Here is a 12802-nt window from a genome sequence, read left to right on the forward strand (position 1 = left end):
TGCACTTCTGCCCTCCTGCCACTAGGTGGCGCTGTCACCGGCCTCCCTGGCTCGGATGACGGAGCAATCTCGACTGCCCCACTTCCTCTTCCGGCTCGGCGTCCCCCGTGAGGGGAAGGGACTGGGACTCCGAGGGTTTGAACCAAAGGCACCAGGTCTGGAGACGGTGTGGAGCCCCGGGACGTAGAATCCCTAACACGGCCCCTCCGCACCCGCGACGTCACAGGGGACCGGGCTCGGTGCCGCCCGCACCCTACTTTCTGCGCCTGCGTGCTCTCCGAGCCGCTCCCTGTGTCCCCCAAGCTGACGTCATCGTCTCCCCCCTGTCCCACCTCCGAGGTCCCCGCCCCTCGGTCTGTCCCTGAGTCCACCTCCTCCTCCTCTGACGTTGTGTTCGCCTCTCCCGCCGGCACTCCGGCTCTCCCCGCGATTCGAGCTGACCTTCGCACCGGGTCTGACGTCACAACCGCGCGCCTCCTGCGTCTCACCACGGCGGCCCTCTGAGGCTGTACATTTTCCCTCAGTCCGCCTCCCGCGTTCGCCGCCCCCGCGCCCGTATGTGAGTCTACACCCCGGTTTTTGCGAATTTCGCCCTCCGCGCGCGTCTCCTCATCTTCACCCGCGCTGCCCGCGTTTGCCGCCACCGCCGCTTCGCCGCTTTGCCCGCTGCGAACGAGCGCCCCCCCCGATCCCTTATCTTCCTGCTCCCCCCCTTCTGCTCCTGACTCCTCTACACTCTCTGGAGTTTCAGGACGCCCTTGGGGTTTGTTGCGTTTTTTGATCGGGGGTTTTAATATTTTTTCCTGCTCTCTTTTTTCGAGAGCCCTTTCCCCCTGGCTTTTTAAAGCCAGAGCTAATTTTTTCCCGGAGCTCAGCCCCGTCCCCACCTCTGAGGGTGCCGCAGCTTCTCGCTGCTTTTCCAGTCTTTTAGACTGCACTGAGATACCTTGTAACATGATTCTTGCCGGCGAGAGTAGCTTTAACGCTGTCTCATCTTTTTTTGTTGCTAAAATATATAAATGCCTATTAATTTCTTGCCAAAACCCCACTTCGAACAACAGACATGTCTCTGCAAGTGGATAATTAAGCCTTGCCCATAGTAACAGCTGTTTTATTCTTTCTTTGGGATCCCTTCTGTATATAATTCTGCTACACTTTGTAAGGTGGATAAGATTTCCCGTTGTTCCTGGGAGAGTGTGGCCCCCATGATCTTATTTTGGCCTTCTTACCGAATCTGTCGTCAGAGTGGTCTGAAGGCTCCTGTTCTCCGTCCAGCAGATTACAAGAGATGGGTCCAGAGGCGCCTTTCTGGTCCCAGTCCAGGCCGCTCTGCTACGAACTGTCTTCGGCAGAAGCTGAGAGATGGAATTTCTCAGTGACTGCTGATTTTTGCAGCTCCTCCTGGCCGGTTTTTTCTTTTTCTTCTTTCTTTCTTCAGGCTTCTCTCCTCTGGAGTTATCAGTGCTGTCCTCTTGGCTCTTCAGCTCTTCAGGGCTTTTCCCCCCCCCGAAAGGTTTGGTGGGAGATAGCCCGCACAGCGGACGCCAGTTGTCGGATTTTTGGGGCTGTTTAGATGGTCTGGGAAAAGCCCAAGATGGCCTTGGGTCGCCCGCGTTCCAAAGGACGAGAAGAAACTTCAGATTTTTTCTCGGTCTCGGTGTTTATTAATTGCTTATCTAAAAGATTTTCTCTTGGCCTGACAGAGTTCTGCTCAGCAGTCAGCCATGGGCACACACACTGAGAGCCCCTGGGGCGGCCACCTATCTTTATACCCGGAGTTACGTATACAATATTTATCATTTTTCTCCAATACCCTCTACCCTTATTAACCAGTGTTCCCCTAGTAAGGTCCAATCCCAGAGTGCCAACACCACCACAGAAGATGGAGGCCTAGAGGAAGAAGAAGAAGGAGAAGGGCACGCCCCAATTCCTCCATCTTACTTCTCTAGACCCCCCTGTACAGAAATCTTAAACTCTTTATCTCACACTCCAATTAACTTATCCCTTCACCATTCACCCCGGTGAAATCCTCCTATCCTCATACTGATGTCATCTCCAATGTGGGATCAAAGTCCAGCCACCAGACATTTCTGGCAACATTCCAGGACTCCCGAGCCCCCCAGGGGTGGTCTCGTTCACCCTGCACCCCAGTTCTGAGAGACTGAGATCCCACAGCGGCAGGGGGTTCTGGTGTCCCTATGCCCCTGAGGGTGCTGGGGGGGGTTATGGGGGTGTCAGAAGCTCCCCCTAAGCCCCCAAAAATCCCTCATAGGATGCCGATAGAGCTGGGACTGCGGTTCCCGTCAAGCCATGTGGCCCCTGAAGAGTCCCACCAGAGCCAGGACTGTCCCCTAAGTACTGTCCCAGCTGCTAGCCAAGTGCTTCCCTGAACCATGAGTGTGCCCCAGGGCCCTGTAAGTACCCCCAGTTTCCCTCTCCTGACCGCCAAGTGCCTCTCAGAGTCCCGAAGTCCCACCGACCCCTACTTGCCCCCAAAATGCCCCCTGTGTGTCCCCTCGGACTTCCAAATGCTCTCCAACTCCCTCCCCACCCCCTAAGCACCCCTACAGATCCATTAATGATCCCACAAGCACCCCCAGCTGGCCTCCAAGCGCCCCTCGAGTGTCTCCTGGGAATTGGCGTGATGACAACAATGTAGAGAAAGACTCTGACTCTATCGCAGTATCAGCAACACTTCAGCCTTTAATTAAAATTTGAATCAAAACTGCAATTGCTGCTAATATTTTTGGGTACAGCTGGAATTAGGTGGCCTGCACCTAAACCACTCTGGCTCACAAGTTCTAAGAGTGGCAGATCAGGTCTATTATGAAATTAGTTATTTATTGAATAGACAGGAGATAATAGACAAAAGGTCTTGAACAGAGTTACTTACTACATGGTATAAAACAGAAGAACTACTAGTAGATTACATGAAACAGCTCACAACATTAAGGTACCTATATCAAAGCTAGGAAAGAAATAGTACAGATTAGGAGTCAATGTAACTTACCACCAAACTGGCAAGACTGTGCATAGAGTCCTTTCACTCAACCCTCAAGAAAGGAACCACAAAACCAGCATCCCAACTTTGCGGGGAAAGCCCCACACATTTCCAGGGAATGTGCAGAAACTTCTACTTTGTGAAAGTTTGGTGTAGCTTTAATAGATTGTGAAGCAAAGTGTCTGTCAGAAATTCCAGCTTATCTTTCCATAATCTTGCTTCCACAGCAAGATGTTTATTGTCAGCTACAAGTGCTGCTTCCATGGCACCCAAATAACCATGACACAAGTGGCCTTTAGTGATTTACTTCACCAATTAGCAAGCTCTTGAGGCAGGGAACACGTCCTGCTACACTGGCCCCAGCTGGATTTAGTTCCATTCCCCACCACACTCTGGGCTTGGGCATCAGCCAGTTTTTCATCCAGCAAACAGTTGCCCTGTCCAATCCATGAGCAGCCAGGTTCTCCAGTGTCAAAGGCTTTACTGCTGTCTATAAATATCCATCCACGGCCCTTCCCTCATCTCCTGAGTGGGTCATTCTGCCACCGCCTGCAGACCCTTGGCCTGGGCGGGAACAACCTGCGGTACTGGGCAGCCGTGGCATTCCAGGGCCTCCCGCGGCTTTGCCGGCTTTCCCTGGCCCGCAGCCGCTGCTGGAGGTGGGCGTGGCCACACTGCAGCCGGTGCAGGTGACCCTGGGCGTGCTGGAGCTGCTGCCAATGCGCTGCGCTGCCTGAGCCCACACCCGCGGCAGCTGCCGCCTTTCCGCTTCCTGCACGGCCTCTGGGAGCTGAAGCTGCAGGCGCAGCAGCCACAGGGGATGCGTGTGGTCCCACAACGCTTCTTCCAGGGCCTCAGTGCCTTGCGCTCGCTCTGCCTGTCACAGAACTCGCTCTCGGCCATCCCTGCCGATGTCTTCGGTGACCAGGCACAGCTGCAGGGTTGCAGCCTGAATAGCTGCTAGGAAAGCCCAGGATAAAGAAGCAAAAATGGGCTGTGCATGGTATCCACAGATGTTTAATTCAGCCACGCAGTAACATGTTCAGGTCCCAGGCACACACACATGGAGGGTCCAGGTTTCTTTCTCCCCAGGGGCCCGGGGTCACTCTGATCTCCGGGCAGTACAAAGAGAAGGGCCAATCAGGGAATAGGGAGGGAGTGCCTCAGGGGCACGGGGGAAGGAAGGAGCCAATGGGGTCTTATCGGCTTTTTGGGTGAAGCTTCTTGTGTTTCCCCAACCATCGGGATGCCTCTCAGGGTCCTCCACAGTGCAGTACCTGACACTGGCTGGCAGCAGCGGCGGGATGGGCCGCCTGCCTGCCGGCATCTTCAAGATCCTGAGCCAACTGCACAACTTGAACCTGTTGAGTGCAGGATTGCGCAGCCTTGGCCCTGAGGTGTTCGGCAACCTGACACGACTGAAGGAGCTGCGCCTGGCCAAGAATGAGCTGCCTGCATTGGATGTTACTCTGGCCATGGATTTGCTCCTTTAAAATGTTTTACTTTCCACAGGTTGTCTGGGCTGTGTTACACAAGAGGTCATTGTTTCACCTTTTATAATTCAGAGATTATGATGATGCTACTTATTAATCTCCCTTGCAGCACATGTGCAAGGCAGATACTTCGCTCTCCAGACTTTGACTTGTGCATAATTTACCCCTTACTTGCTCATAATTTTCCTTTGCTGGGCTACTCCCAGTGAACATCACCAAATCCCATAAGACCAGTCCTGACTGCACCAAAAGAAAATTAAACTGTGAATGTTATTTTCCTCAAGGATTTTAAGGTTTATAAATCCCCTGTTCTGAAGTGATATGGGGTGTGGCAGGCAAGACCTAAAGGATTTAGAGATAAAGGCAGCCTTTTTCATTTTTTTAAAATGAAAAATAAAATATTTTCACTCAGACATGACAGGCTCTCCCTGCTGCTGCAGGGTTTGGGGAGGGAATGTGGGAACGTCCAGCAGGTCCTGACACCTCATTTTTCCTTAAGTGAAGATTCTGAAATGGCAAAGGAAAAGTATCCGGAAACTTTAGAAGCTGAGAAAAACTACCCAAATACTGGTTGCTGAGGCTCTTGCCTGTATTTTGGGCAGTGAAAGAAGAGCTGGGGTTGGAAGGGCCTCTGGAGATCAATCAAAAAAATATCCTGGTCTGGCACAGTCACCTCACCTCAGAATATTTGGGGTTTGGGAGGTGAAACCTAATTTGTGTCCCTGAAGGGATGGATGGAGTTTTCTCCAGGTTTGAGTTTAAAGGAAACAGAACTATGAGTGTTTGTGAAAAACACGTTCACTCTCTTGTGAAAATTTTAAAAGTTTAATAAAGGACAATAGGAGACAAGGACCATAAAGCAAAGGTTATTACGGCCGGGTGTGTCTTGACACTCAGCCAAGACCACAGTGTCACCTTCAGGGAAACCCCTAAGTACCTTTTCCTTTACATCAGCCCGTTGCATGTTCATAGACTCTTACGTATATCCATAAATTAGTTTACATTTTCCAGGAACTATTTTACATGACCCCTCCTTTGGTCCACCTTTTTCAAGCATGCGTGTTTCCTGGCTGTGGTTTTGACTCCTTCTCCTATTTGTTTGGGCCTTGGTCCATGCTTTCTTCAGATGGTGAGTGCTGATATTTGGCATATCTGTAGCAGGTGTCCTCATCCTGTGTTTATTGGATGTTATTCCATCCAAGCAGGCATTTTAACACAAGTATAGCTATTTCACTACTGTTTCTAAGCTTAATTGATAGTAGAAATACAAACAATATCTTTATAACAATATATCACACATATAAAATCCATTTTAATATTTGCAAAAAGCTAATATTACAATATGTATCTATAACAGTGTTGCACTGCTCTCAGCTGGTTTTTGTTCTCTCAGCCCTGTGGGATGTGGCAGAACAGGTGAGGTTCCTCCCTGCCCACCTCTCCCTCAGCCCACCTGCTGAGTCCTTCTGAAAGGCTGCCAAGGGAGCAACCTACTTCGCTCTCCTCATCCATCCAAGAACTCTTCCATCATGGAAGGCAATTAGATTGGTTCTGTGATGTAATTTTATGGAGTCCAGTGGGGAACCTTCTCCCTGCCTTCCTCCTGGTTTATCTCATGTGCCTCTTCCTGCTTTATTCTCTATTGCTCTGTCCTGCTCCCCGTGCTGTGAGTGTCAGGTGGGGGGCTGGGGAAGTTGGCAGGAGACAAAGACCACTCACCCCAGAAGTGGCTGCCAGAACTCAGGCTAGCTCTTAGAATTCCAGTGCCACGCCAGGAGTGGGGAACTGCCTTGGTATGGGGATTTAGCAGAGGCAGAACCTTTATAGCCACTTGCTCTAAAGTGCCAGACACAAGCCACGACAGGGAGCAGGCAGAAGAGAAAGGAGGAGGCTCTCCATATTGAGGTTCCACAAGGAACAGTTTATTCCTGATGAAAGGAGCAGGACAAAGAGCCCCTAGCTCCATTGTGCCAGGGGTTTTGTACAGATACAAGTCAGGGGGAGGATACAAACAGCTAACCAACAGGGAATCCCCACGGGATGAGTGAGGGGATTATGTGGAGTGTCCCGGGCCAACTGGGGTACAAGGGTGGAGAGCATGGGGAGCATGGGTCGCATGAGCCAATGGGGCTTGGAGGAGTAGGGGAATTCCAAAGGGGTGTTGCAGGACAGGGATTGGCCTGAGGTTTAAGTGGCAGGGGAGGTTCGGGAATTAAGGGCTGGGTTGCCTTGACAGGCAGGGAAAGAGCTGGAACAAGGGGTGGGGAATGGCATGAGGGACAGCTTTGAGAGAGGATAAAATCCAGGGGTAAACCAACTTGGGGAGAACATGGGGGTAAAACAGAACAAACCACTTAACAAGGAATCAATAAAATAAATTCAAACTGCAACAACCCCAATGTTCTTGTGGCAACAGAGAGCTTTTATTTCCCAAGCCCTTGCTTATATAGGGCATTTGAAAAATCCCATTTGGATACTTTCATAGGTCAGAACTCTACTCCCCTTCAGGTCCTGGCCAAGGAAACGCCTGCCGCCTTGGGAGAGATGTGACTGGGCGAGGCCCCCGTCAGTCAAACCAGGGGCTGGTTGGTTTGTCTATCACAAACCAACTAAAATATGGTGACACTGTGCCATCATTCATCCCTGTGCCATATCTCCTCTCTGTATCCCTCTGTCCTGCTCCTTGTGCTATCATTCCTCCCTGTAACTAGCAGAACTTTCTTTCCCCCAATTGTCTGTATGCCATAATCACTTGCGAGTTGCTCCTGCTTTCACAGAATCAGAAAATCAGTTTGGTTGGAAGGGGCCAGCGGATCATCTGGTTCAACCTTCCTGCTCAGGCAGGATCATCCGGGTCACATGGCACAGGATTGTGTCCAGACCTACAGTGCCCTGTAGATCCAGATGAGGTTCAGTGTACACAAACCATGTGATGGAAGTTCCTACTGAGGTGCCATCACCATATACCAACTCATTGGCAGTGATGTCATGGAAAGGAGAACACAGAGTCGATAATTTGGTTACCAAATTCTCACAATATGAAGAAAGTATCTTTTTCCCCCTATGGGCTTGCATCTTGTCTGTGGAAAAGACCTCCAGCAACTGAAAGAAGTGCCCTATGCTCCACTAGCATAGACTGGACTCTATAGGGGGCAAGTGCCCCCTGCTCAAGAGAGAGGGGCACACCACAAGGTAACCTGTGGTTTTACTCGCCTGACCATGGTGAAGACATATGGAAGTGGGATGTAAAACCCACCTCTGCCTTGGCAGCACAGGTATGTGAGTTGAGAGGAAAAATTAACCACCACAGAAAACTCTTCAAGGAAAAATGCCACTCAGTTTCCACTGAGCAAGTCTTCAGGTGGAATTGAAGGGCTGATGTTACTTCTGACCCTCTGGAAGGCACCTCCAGATCATATTTACAAGAAGCAAGCAATAAGTACCATAATCAGAGCTAGAGGGGCCCTAGCTCCAGCCAGGTGTGGAAAAAGGACAGTGGAGTCAGTTGGATTGTGTGGATCCATAGCCTGGCACAGCAGAGCCACAGGAGCACAAGGCTTTAGTTGACACAGGTGCACAATGCACCCTAATGCCATCATTCAGGGGGAGAATCCATCTCTGTTTCTGGGATGACAGGGGGATCCCAACACAGACTATACTGGAAGCTGAAGTGGTCCTGACTGGGCACTAGTGGCAGAAAAATGCCATTGTCGCTGGCCTAGAGGCTTCATGTATCCTTGGCACAGATCACCTCAGAAGAGGTATTTCAAGGACCCAAAAGGACACCATTGGGCTTTGGGAGAGCTGCTGTGGAAACAGAAGAAATTAAGACAGCTGAATCCCTTGCTTGGTCTTTCAGAGGACCCTTCTGCTGTGGGACTGCTGAGGTAGCTGAAGAACAGCAGGTACTGGTGTACAGCACAACAGTGTCCCATTGGCAACATGGCACCGACTGGGACTTCAGCACCCATGGCACGGACAGGAAAACCAGGGCATTGGGAACAGCCAGGGCTTGGGAAAAGCAGGTACTGCCTGACTCACCTGATCTCCTGCTGTGCCCAGGTGACCCCAGTGGGTGTTGGACATGTGTGGATGTGTCTGCCTGCAGCTCAGCAAAGCCTTTGGCACTGCCTCCATCTCCCTGCCTCTCCTGGAGCACCTGCAGCTCACAGCTGGGACAGGTGTCTCTCTCTGGGAACACCTGACTGATGGCCAGGCCAAGGAGGAGTGGGAATGGGGCCACAGCCAGCTGGGGCTGGGCACTGCTGGGTTCCCAGGGCTCAGTGTTGGGGCCGGTCCTATTCAACATCTGGCCTGGGTGGACAACTAGGGGCAACTGGGAGGCTTGATGGGGTCAAATAAGGAGTGTGGTGGCCCACTGGGAAAACTGGAGGTTAACTGGAGGTCTGGAAGGCAATGCCCTCAAGAGACCCCAAAGCCCACCTGGGCCACCATGGGTTCACTAACGAACGCCCCAATCTCCTTCTCCCAATGGATTTCATGGACAGTTGTGATCCTTGACTGACCCCCACTTGGTACTGGGAGGCACAGGGAGCTACTCAGACCATGTTGGGAGACAACTGAAGACACACTGGGAGCAAAGGGAAGATGCTGGAACCATGTTGGGGGTACTGGGACCATAACTGGGGCAACTAGGATCATACAGGAGGGGACAACTGGAACCACGCTGGGTTCATACTGGGAGTGTCTGGAACCACACTGACTGGGGGCAACTGGTATCATACTGGGATTGACTGGGATCATAGTGGGATCATTCTAGTAGTGACAGGAATTCATTGGGACTGTTGGGGGTGTGACAGGGATCATACTGAGTCGTTGTGATCATATTGGACTCACAGTGGGAGTGACTGGAAAGCACTAAAATCATACTGCAGGGGACTGGAATCATACTGGGATCATTCTGGGAGTAAATGGAACCATGCAGATGACCGAGAGCAACGGGAACCACATGAGAGTGACTGGGATCACAGAGGACGATTACACGACGATTACAGAGTCCGTACTGTCACCGCACGGGGACGGTAACTGAGACTACCCGGGCAGCACCGAGGCACGGGGTGCCTGGGGGTGGGGCCATGCAGAGTTCTGCTAATGAGCCCTCGGCGGGCGGAGTCCGGCGCGGCACCGGGCGGTCGCGCGCCCCGATTGGCGCGCGGAGGGAAGTGACGTCACGAGCGGCGCGGCGGGAGATTTGAACGGCACGGCGCGGCGCGGCGGATCCCGGCAGCGGCGTGGGGGCCCCGCACACCTGAGCTCACCCTGACTCTCCCTTCCCCAGCCGCTGGGTCCCCTTCTGAACTCGCCCTGACCCTGCGGTGGACTCGGCAACACCATGCCCCGCCCCAAACCCACCCCCCGACGGCGCGGGCGTTCCCCAGCCCCCCCATCGCCCCCGCGGCGGGCACGCAGTGAGTGAGGGGCGGGGGACTTCCCTTATAGACACCCCTTATGGACCTCCTACATCGAGCCCCCTTTCAGGCCCCCCTCTAGAGCACTCCTATGGACTCCCTCTATTGTTTTCCTCCGCCCCTAGCCTGTGCCCTATATACCCCTATATGCTTCCACCTCCTAGAGTCACCTCACATTCCCTCTCCCCTATAGCCCCTCTACCCCCATACTCCCTGTCCCCTATAACTCCTCTATGTCGGCCATAACTATAGCTCCCTATAGATCCTTTATACCCACAATGTCCCCCCAGACCTTACAGATCCCTTATAACCTCCACAGCCTTCCCCTGTCTCCCTGGCCCCTATAGATCCCCTATAGCCCCCTGTGTTCTGACAGGCCCTATAGATCTATACCCCCCATGTTCCTTCAGATCCCCCCATCTCTGCCCTCCAGGCTAAATATATCCCCTAAAGCCCCCACAGACCCCTATCCGATGCCCCCACAGGGCGCCGCCCAGGGCAGCGGGCATTGCAGGAGATCCGCACGTACCAGAGAAGCACCCGCCTGCTGCTGCGCCCCGGCCCCTTTGCCCGCCTGGTGAGAACCCCCCACATCGCTAAAATCCCCAGACACCCCGATTTCCCCCCCAGAACCTCCCCAGCACCCCCCATGGACTCCCAAACTCCCCTGGGACCACACAGATCATCTCAGATACCCACAAAATCTACTGTGGGACCCCCAAACCCCTCCAGGACCCCCCCAATTTCACCCCAGAACCTCCAGCATTGTCTGGGATCTTCCAAACCACTCTGGATCCCCTCTCTTGAGATCCCCAAATCCGTCTCAGGACACCCCAGATCAACCCTCTTGACCCTGCAACTTCCCCCAGAGCCTTCAAATCCACCCTGGGACCCTTCAGCTCCCCATTGGACTCTCCCAAATACCCACTGAAACCCTTCAAACAATCCTGAGGACCCCTTCAAATCCAACCCCAAATCCACCCTGGGACCCCTGAAATCCAACCTGGAACCCTCCAACCTCCCCCTGGACCCCATCCCAAAAACCCACTGCGATTTTCCAACCCCCTACAGACCCACCAAGTTACCCCCCAGAACCCCAAATCACCCCCTGGGACTCTTCATGACCATCCCTTTCCCCCAGGGCCCCCCCCTCAACCCTGTTCCATCCCTCCCCATGTCCTTGTCCTCTCCATCCTTGTGACATGGTGAGCCTGTCCTCCCCCAACATCCTTGCATATCCTCCAATGTCATTCTGTGGTTCCAGACATCCTTGTGTCCTGCCACCTTCAGAGGCTGCATGGATTGAGAGTTCCCTGTGCCCCTCCTGCTGTGCTGGCACTGTCCCCCCGTCCCATCGGGGTGTCCCCATGTTCCCATGGCCGAGGGTGTTCCCAAGATGTTCCCAGAGTGGTGCTTCCCCCTTGCCTCCCACCTGGCAGACCCCAGGGTGTCCCCGTGTCGATGTTCCCATGTCCCCACTCCCCAGTGTATTCCCAGGTGCTCCTGTCCCCAGTGTTCCTCTCCCTGGGGTATCCCCAAAGTGTCTCCAGGGTGATAACAAGGGTGTCCCCAGGTCCCTGGGATGTCCCCAGGGCAGTGTCTCCACGTCTCCAGGGTGTCACCATGGTGGTGGCCCCAGCCCGGGATGTCCCCAATGCCCCCATATCCCCTCCATGTTGTCCCGATGTCCCCGCACTCCCTGTGACCCTGCTGCCCCCATGTGCCCCCCTCGCTGTGCCCTCTCTGCCACAGGTGCGGGAGCTCTGCCTCCTCTTCACCCGCGGCGTCGATTACCGCTGGCAGAGCATGGCCCTGCTGGCACTGCAGGAGGTGCAACTCGGGGGGCCCAGGCGTGATGGAGGGAGGTCACAGAGGGCTGGAGGGGCCCTATGGGTCCTGCAGGGGTATCCAGGGACTTAGGGGTGTGGGGAAGGGGCTGAGGGGGATCTCATGGGTACTGAGAAGGTTTCCATGGGGGCTGGGGGGCTGTGGGTGCTGCAGGGGGAATCTCTGGGTGCTGGGGGTGTCTCTGGGGGCTGGGGAGGTCCAAGAAGGTCTCTTTGGATGCTTGGATGAGGCTGAGAGGTTTGTTGGGTGTATGTGATGGGAGCCGAGGGGGAGTCTAGGAGGGTCTCCATTGGCTGGGGGTAGGGTCTATGGGTTCTGGGACAGGGTTCTATGGATGTTGAGAGGGTCTCTGGGTGCTGGGTGGGGCGGGGTCCCTTATTCCCAGGGTCTGTCGGGGATTGAGGATGGGTCTTTGGGTCTTGATCCCTCCCTAACACATTTGCAAGCACAAGGTGCTTCAGTCACCCATGGGTGGGTTTGGAGGGACCCTGCCCCCTGGGTGTGTGTTTGGGGGGAGTCTCTGACCCCGGGGGAAGGTGTGGGGGTTGGGGCATGCTGGGGAGCTTTGGGGACCCTCCCTCAGGTTTTGGTTCACAGGCAGCAGAGGCCTTCATGGTGAGGCTGTTGGAAGACGCATACCTGTGCTCGCTGCACGCCCGCCGAGTCACCCTGTTCCCCAAGGATCTGCAGCTGGCCCGGCGCCTGCGAGGGCCCGAAGCGGGGGGCATCTGAATGAGGACCCCCTGGGGAGTCTCTCCTGATAATTTCACACCCATAATCTTACTGGGACCTCCTATGGGACCATCATGCTGAGACCCCCCCCCACCCATAGGGTCCCCCAAGCCCCCCCTCGTGGACCCACCCCATAGACTTCCCCACCTCAGGATCCCCAACAACCCCTTCAGGGACCCATCTCCGGGTGGAGGTCCCCTTCCTTAGTCCAGCACCTCTCAGATTATTGAGGACCACTGCCCATGATCCCCCTGGAACCCCCATCACCAGCATGCCAGTCCCAGGGAAGCCTACTCAGG

The 12802-nt window shown here is 54.1% G+C and overlaps 1 protein-coding gene across 1 annotated transcript; it reads left to right on the top strand.

Annotated features, from left to right (window-relative positions):
- Positions 1–9847: 9847 nt before the first annotated feature.
- Positions 9848–12503, top strand: LOC128947425 (histone H3-like centromeric protein A). The gene is made up of 4 exons (XM_054291682.1): positions 9848–9923; positions 10409–10500; positions 11676–11753; positions 12369–12503. The coding sequence occupies exons 1-4, from the start codon at positions 9848–9850 to the stop codon at positions 12501–12503; spliced, it is 381 nt and encodes a 126-aa protein (XP_054147657.1).
- The last annotated feature ends 299 nt before the right edge of the window (positions 12504–12802 follow it).

This window comes from Melozone crissalis, unplaced genomic scaffold (assembly GCF_028551555.1).
Source record: "Melozone crissalis strain CALT ecotype California unplaced genomic scaffold, PUWL_Pcris_2 ptg000105l_1, whole genome shotgun sequence".
NCBI classification, from domain to species: domain Eukaryota; kingdom Metazoa; phylum Chordata; class Aves; order Passeriformes; family Passerellidae; genus Melozone; species Melozone crissalis.

Excerpts from the sequence above, each read along its gene's own strand:
- LOC128947425 (XM_054291682.1), top strand. The coding sequence starts at position 9,848 with ATGCCCCGCCCCAAACCCACCCCCCGACGGCGCGGGCGTTCCCCAGCC. Across the intron at positions 9,924-10,408 it reads GCCCCCGCGGCGGGCACGCA|GGCGCCGCCCAGGGCAGCGG; the intron begins GTGAGTGAGGGG and ends ATGCCCCCACAG. Across the intron at positions 11,754-12,368 it reads CCCTGCTGGCACTGCAGGAG|GCAGCAGAGGCCTTCATGGT; the intron begins GTGCAACTCGGG and ends TTTGGTTCACAG.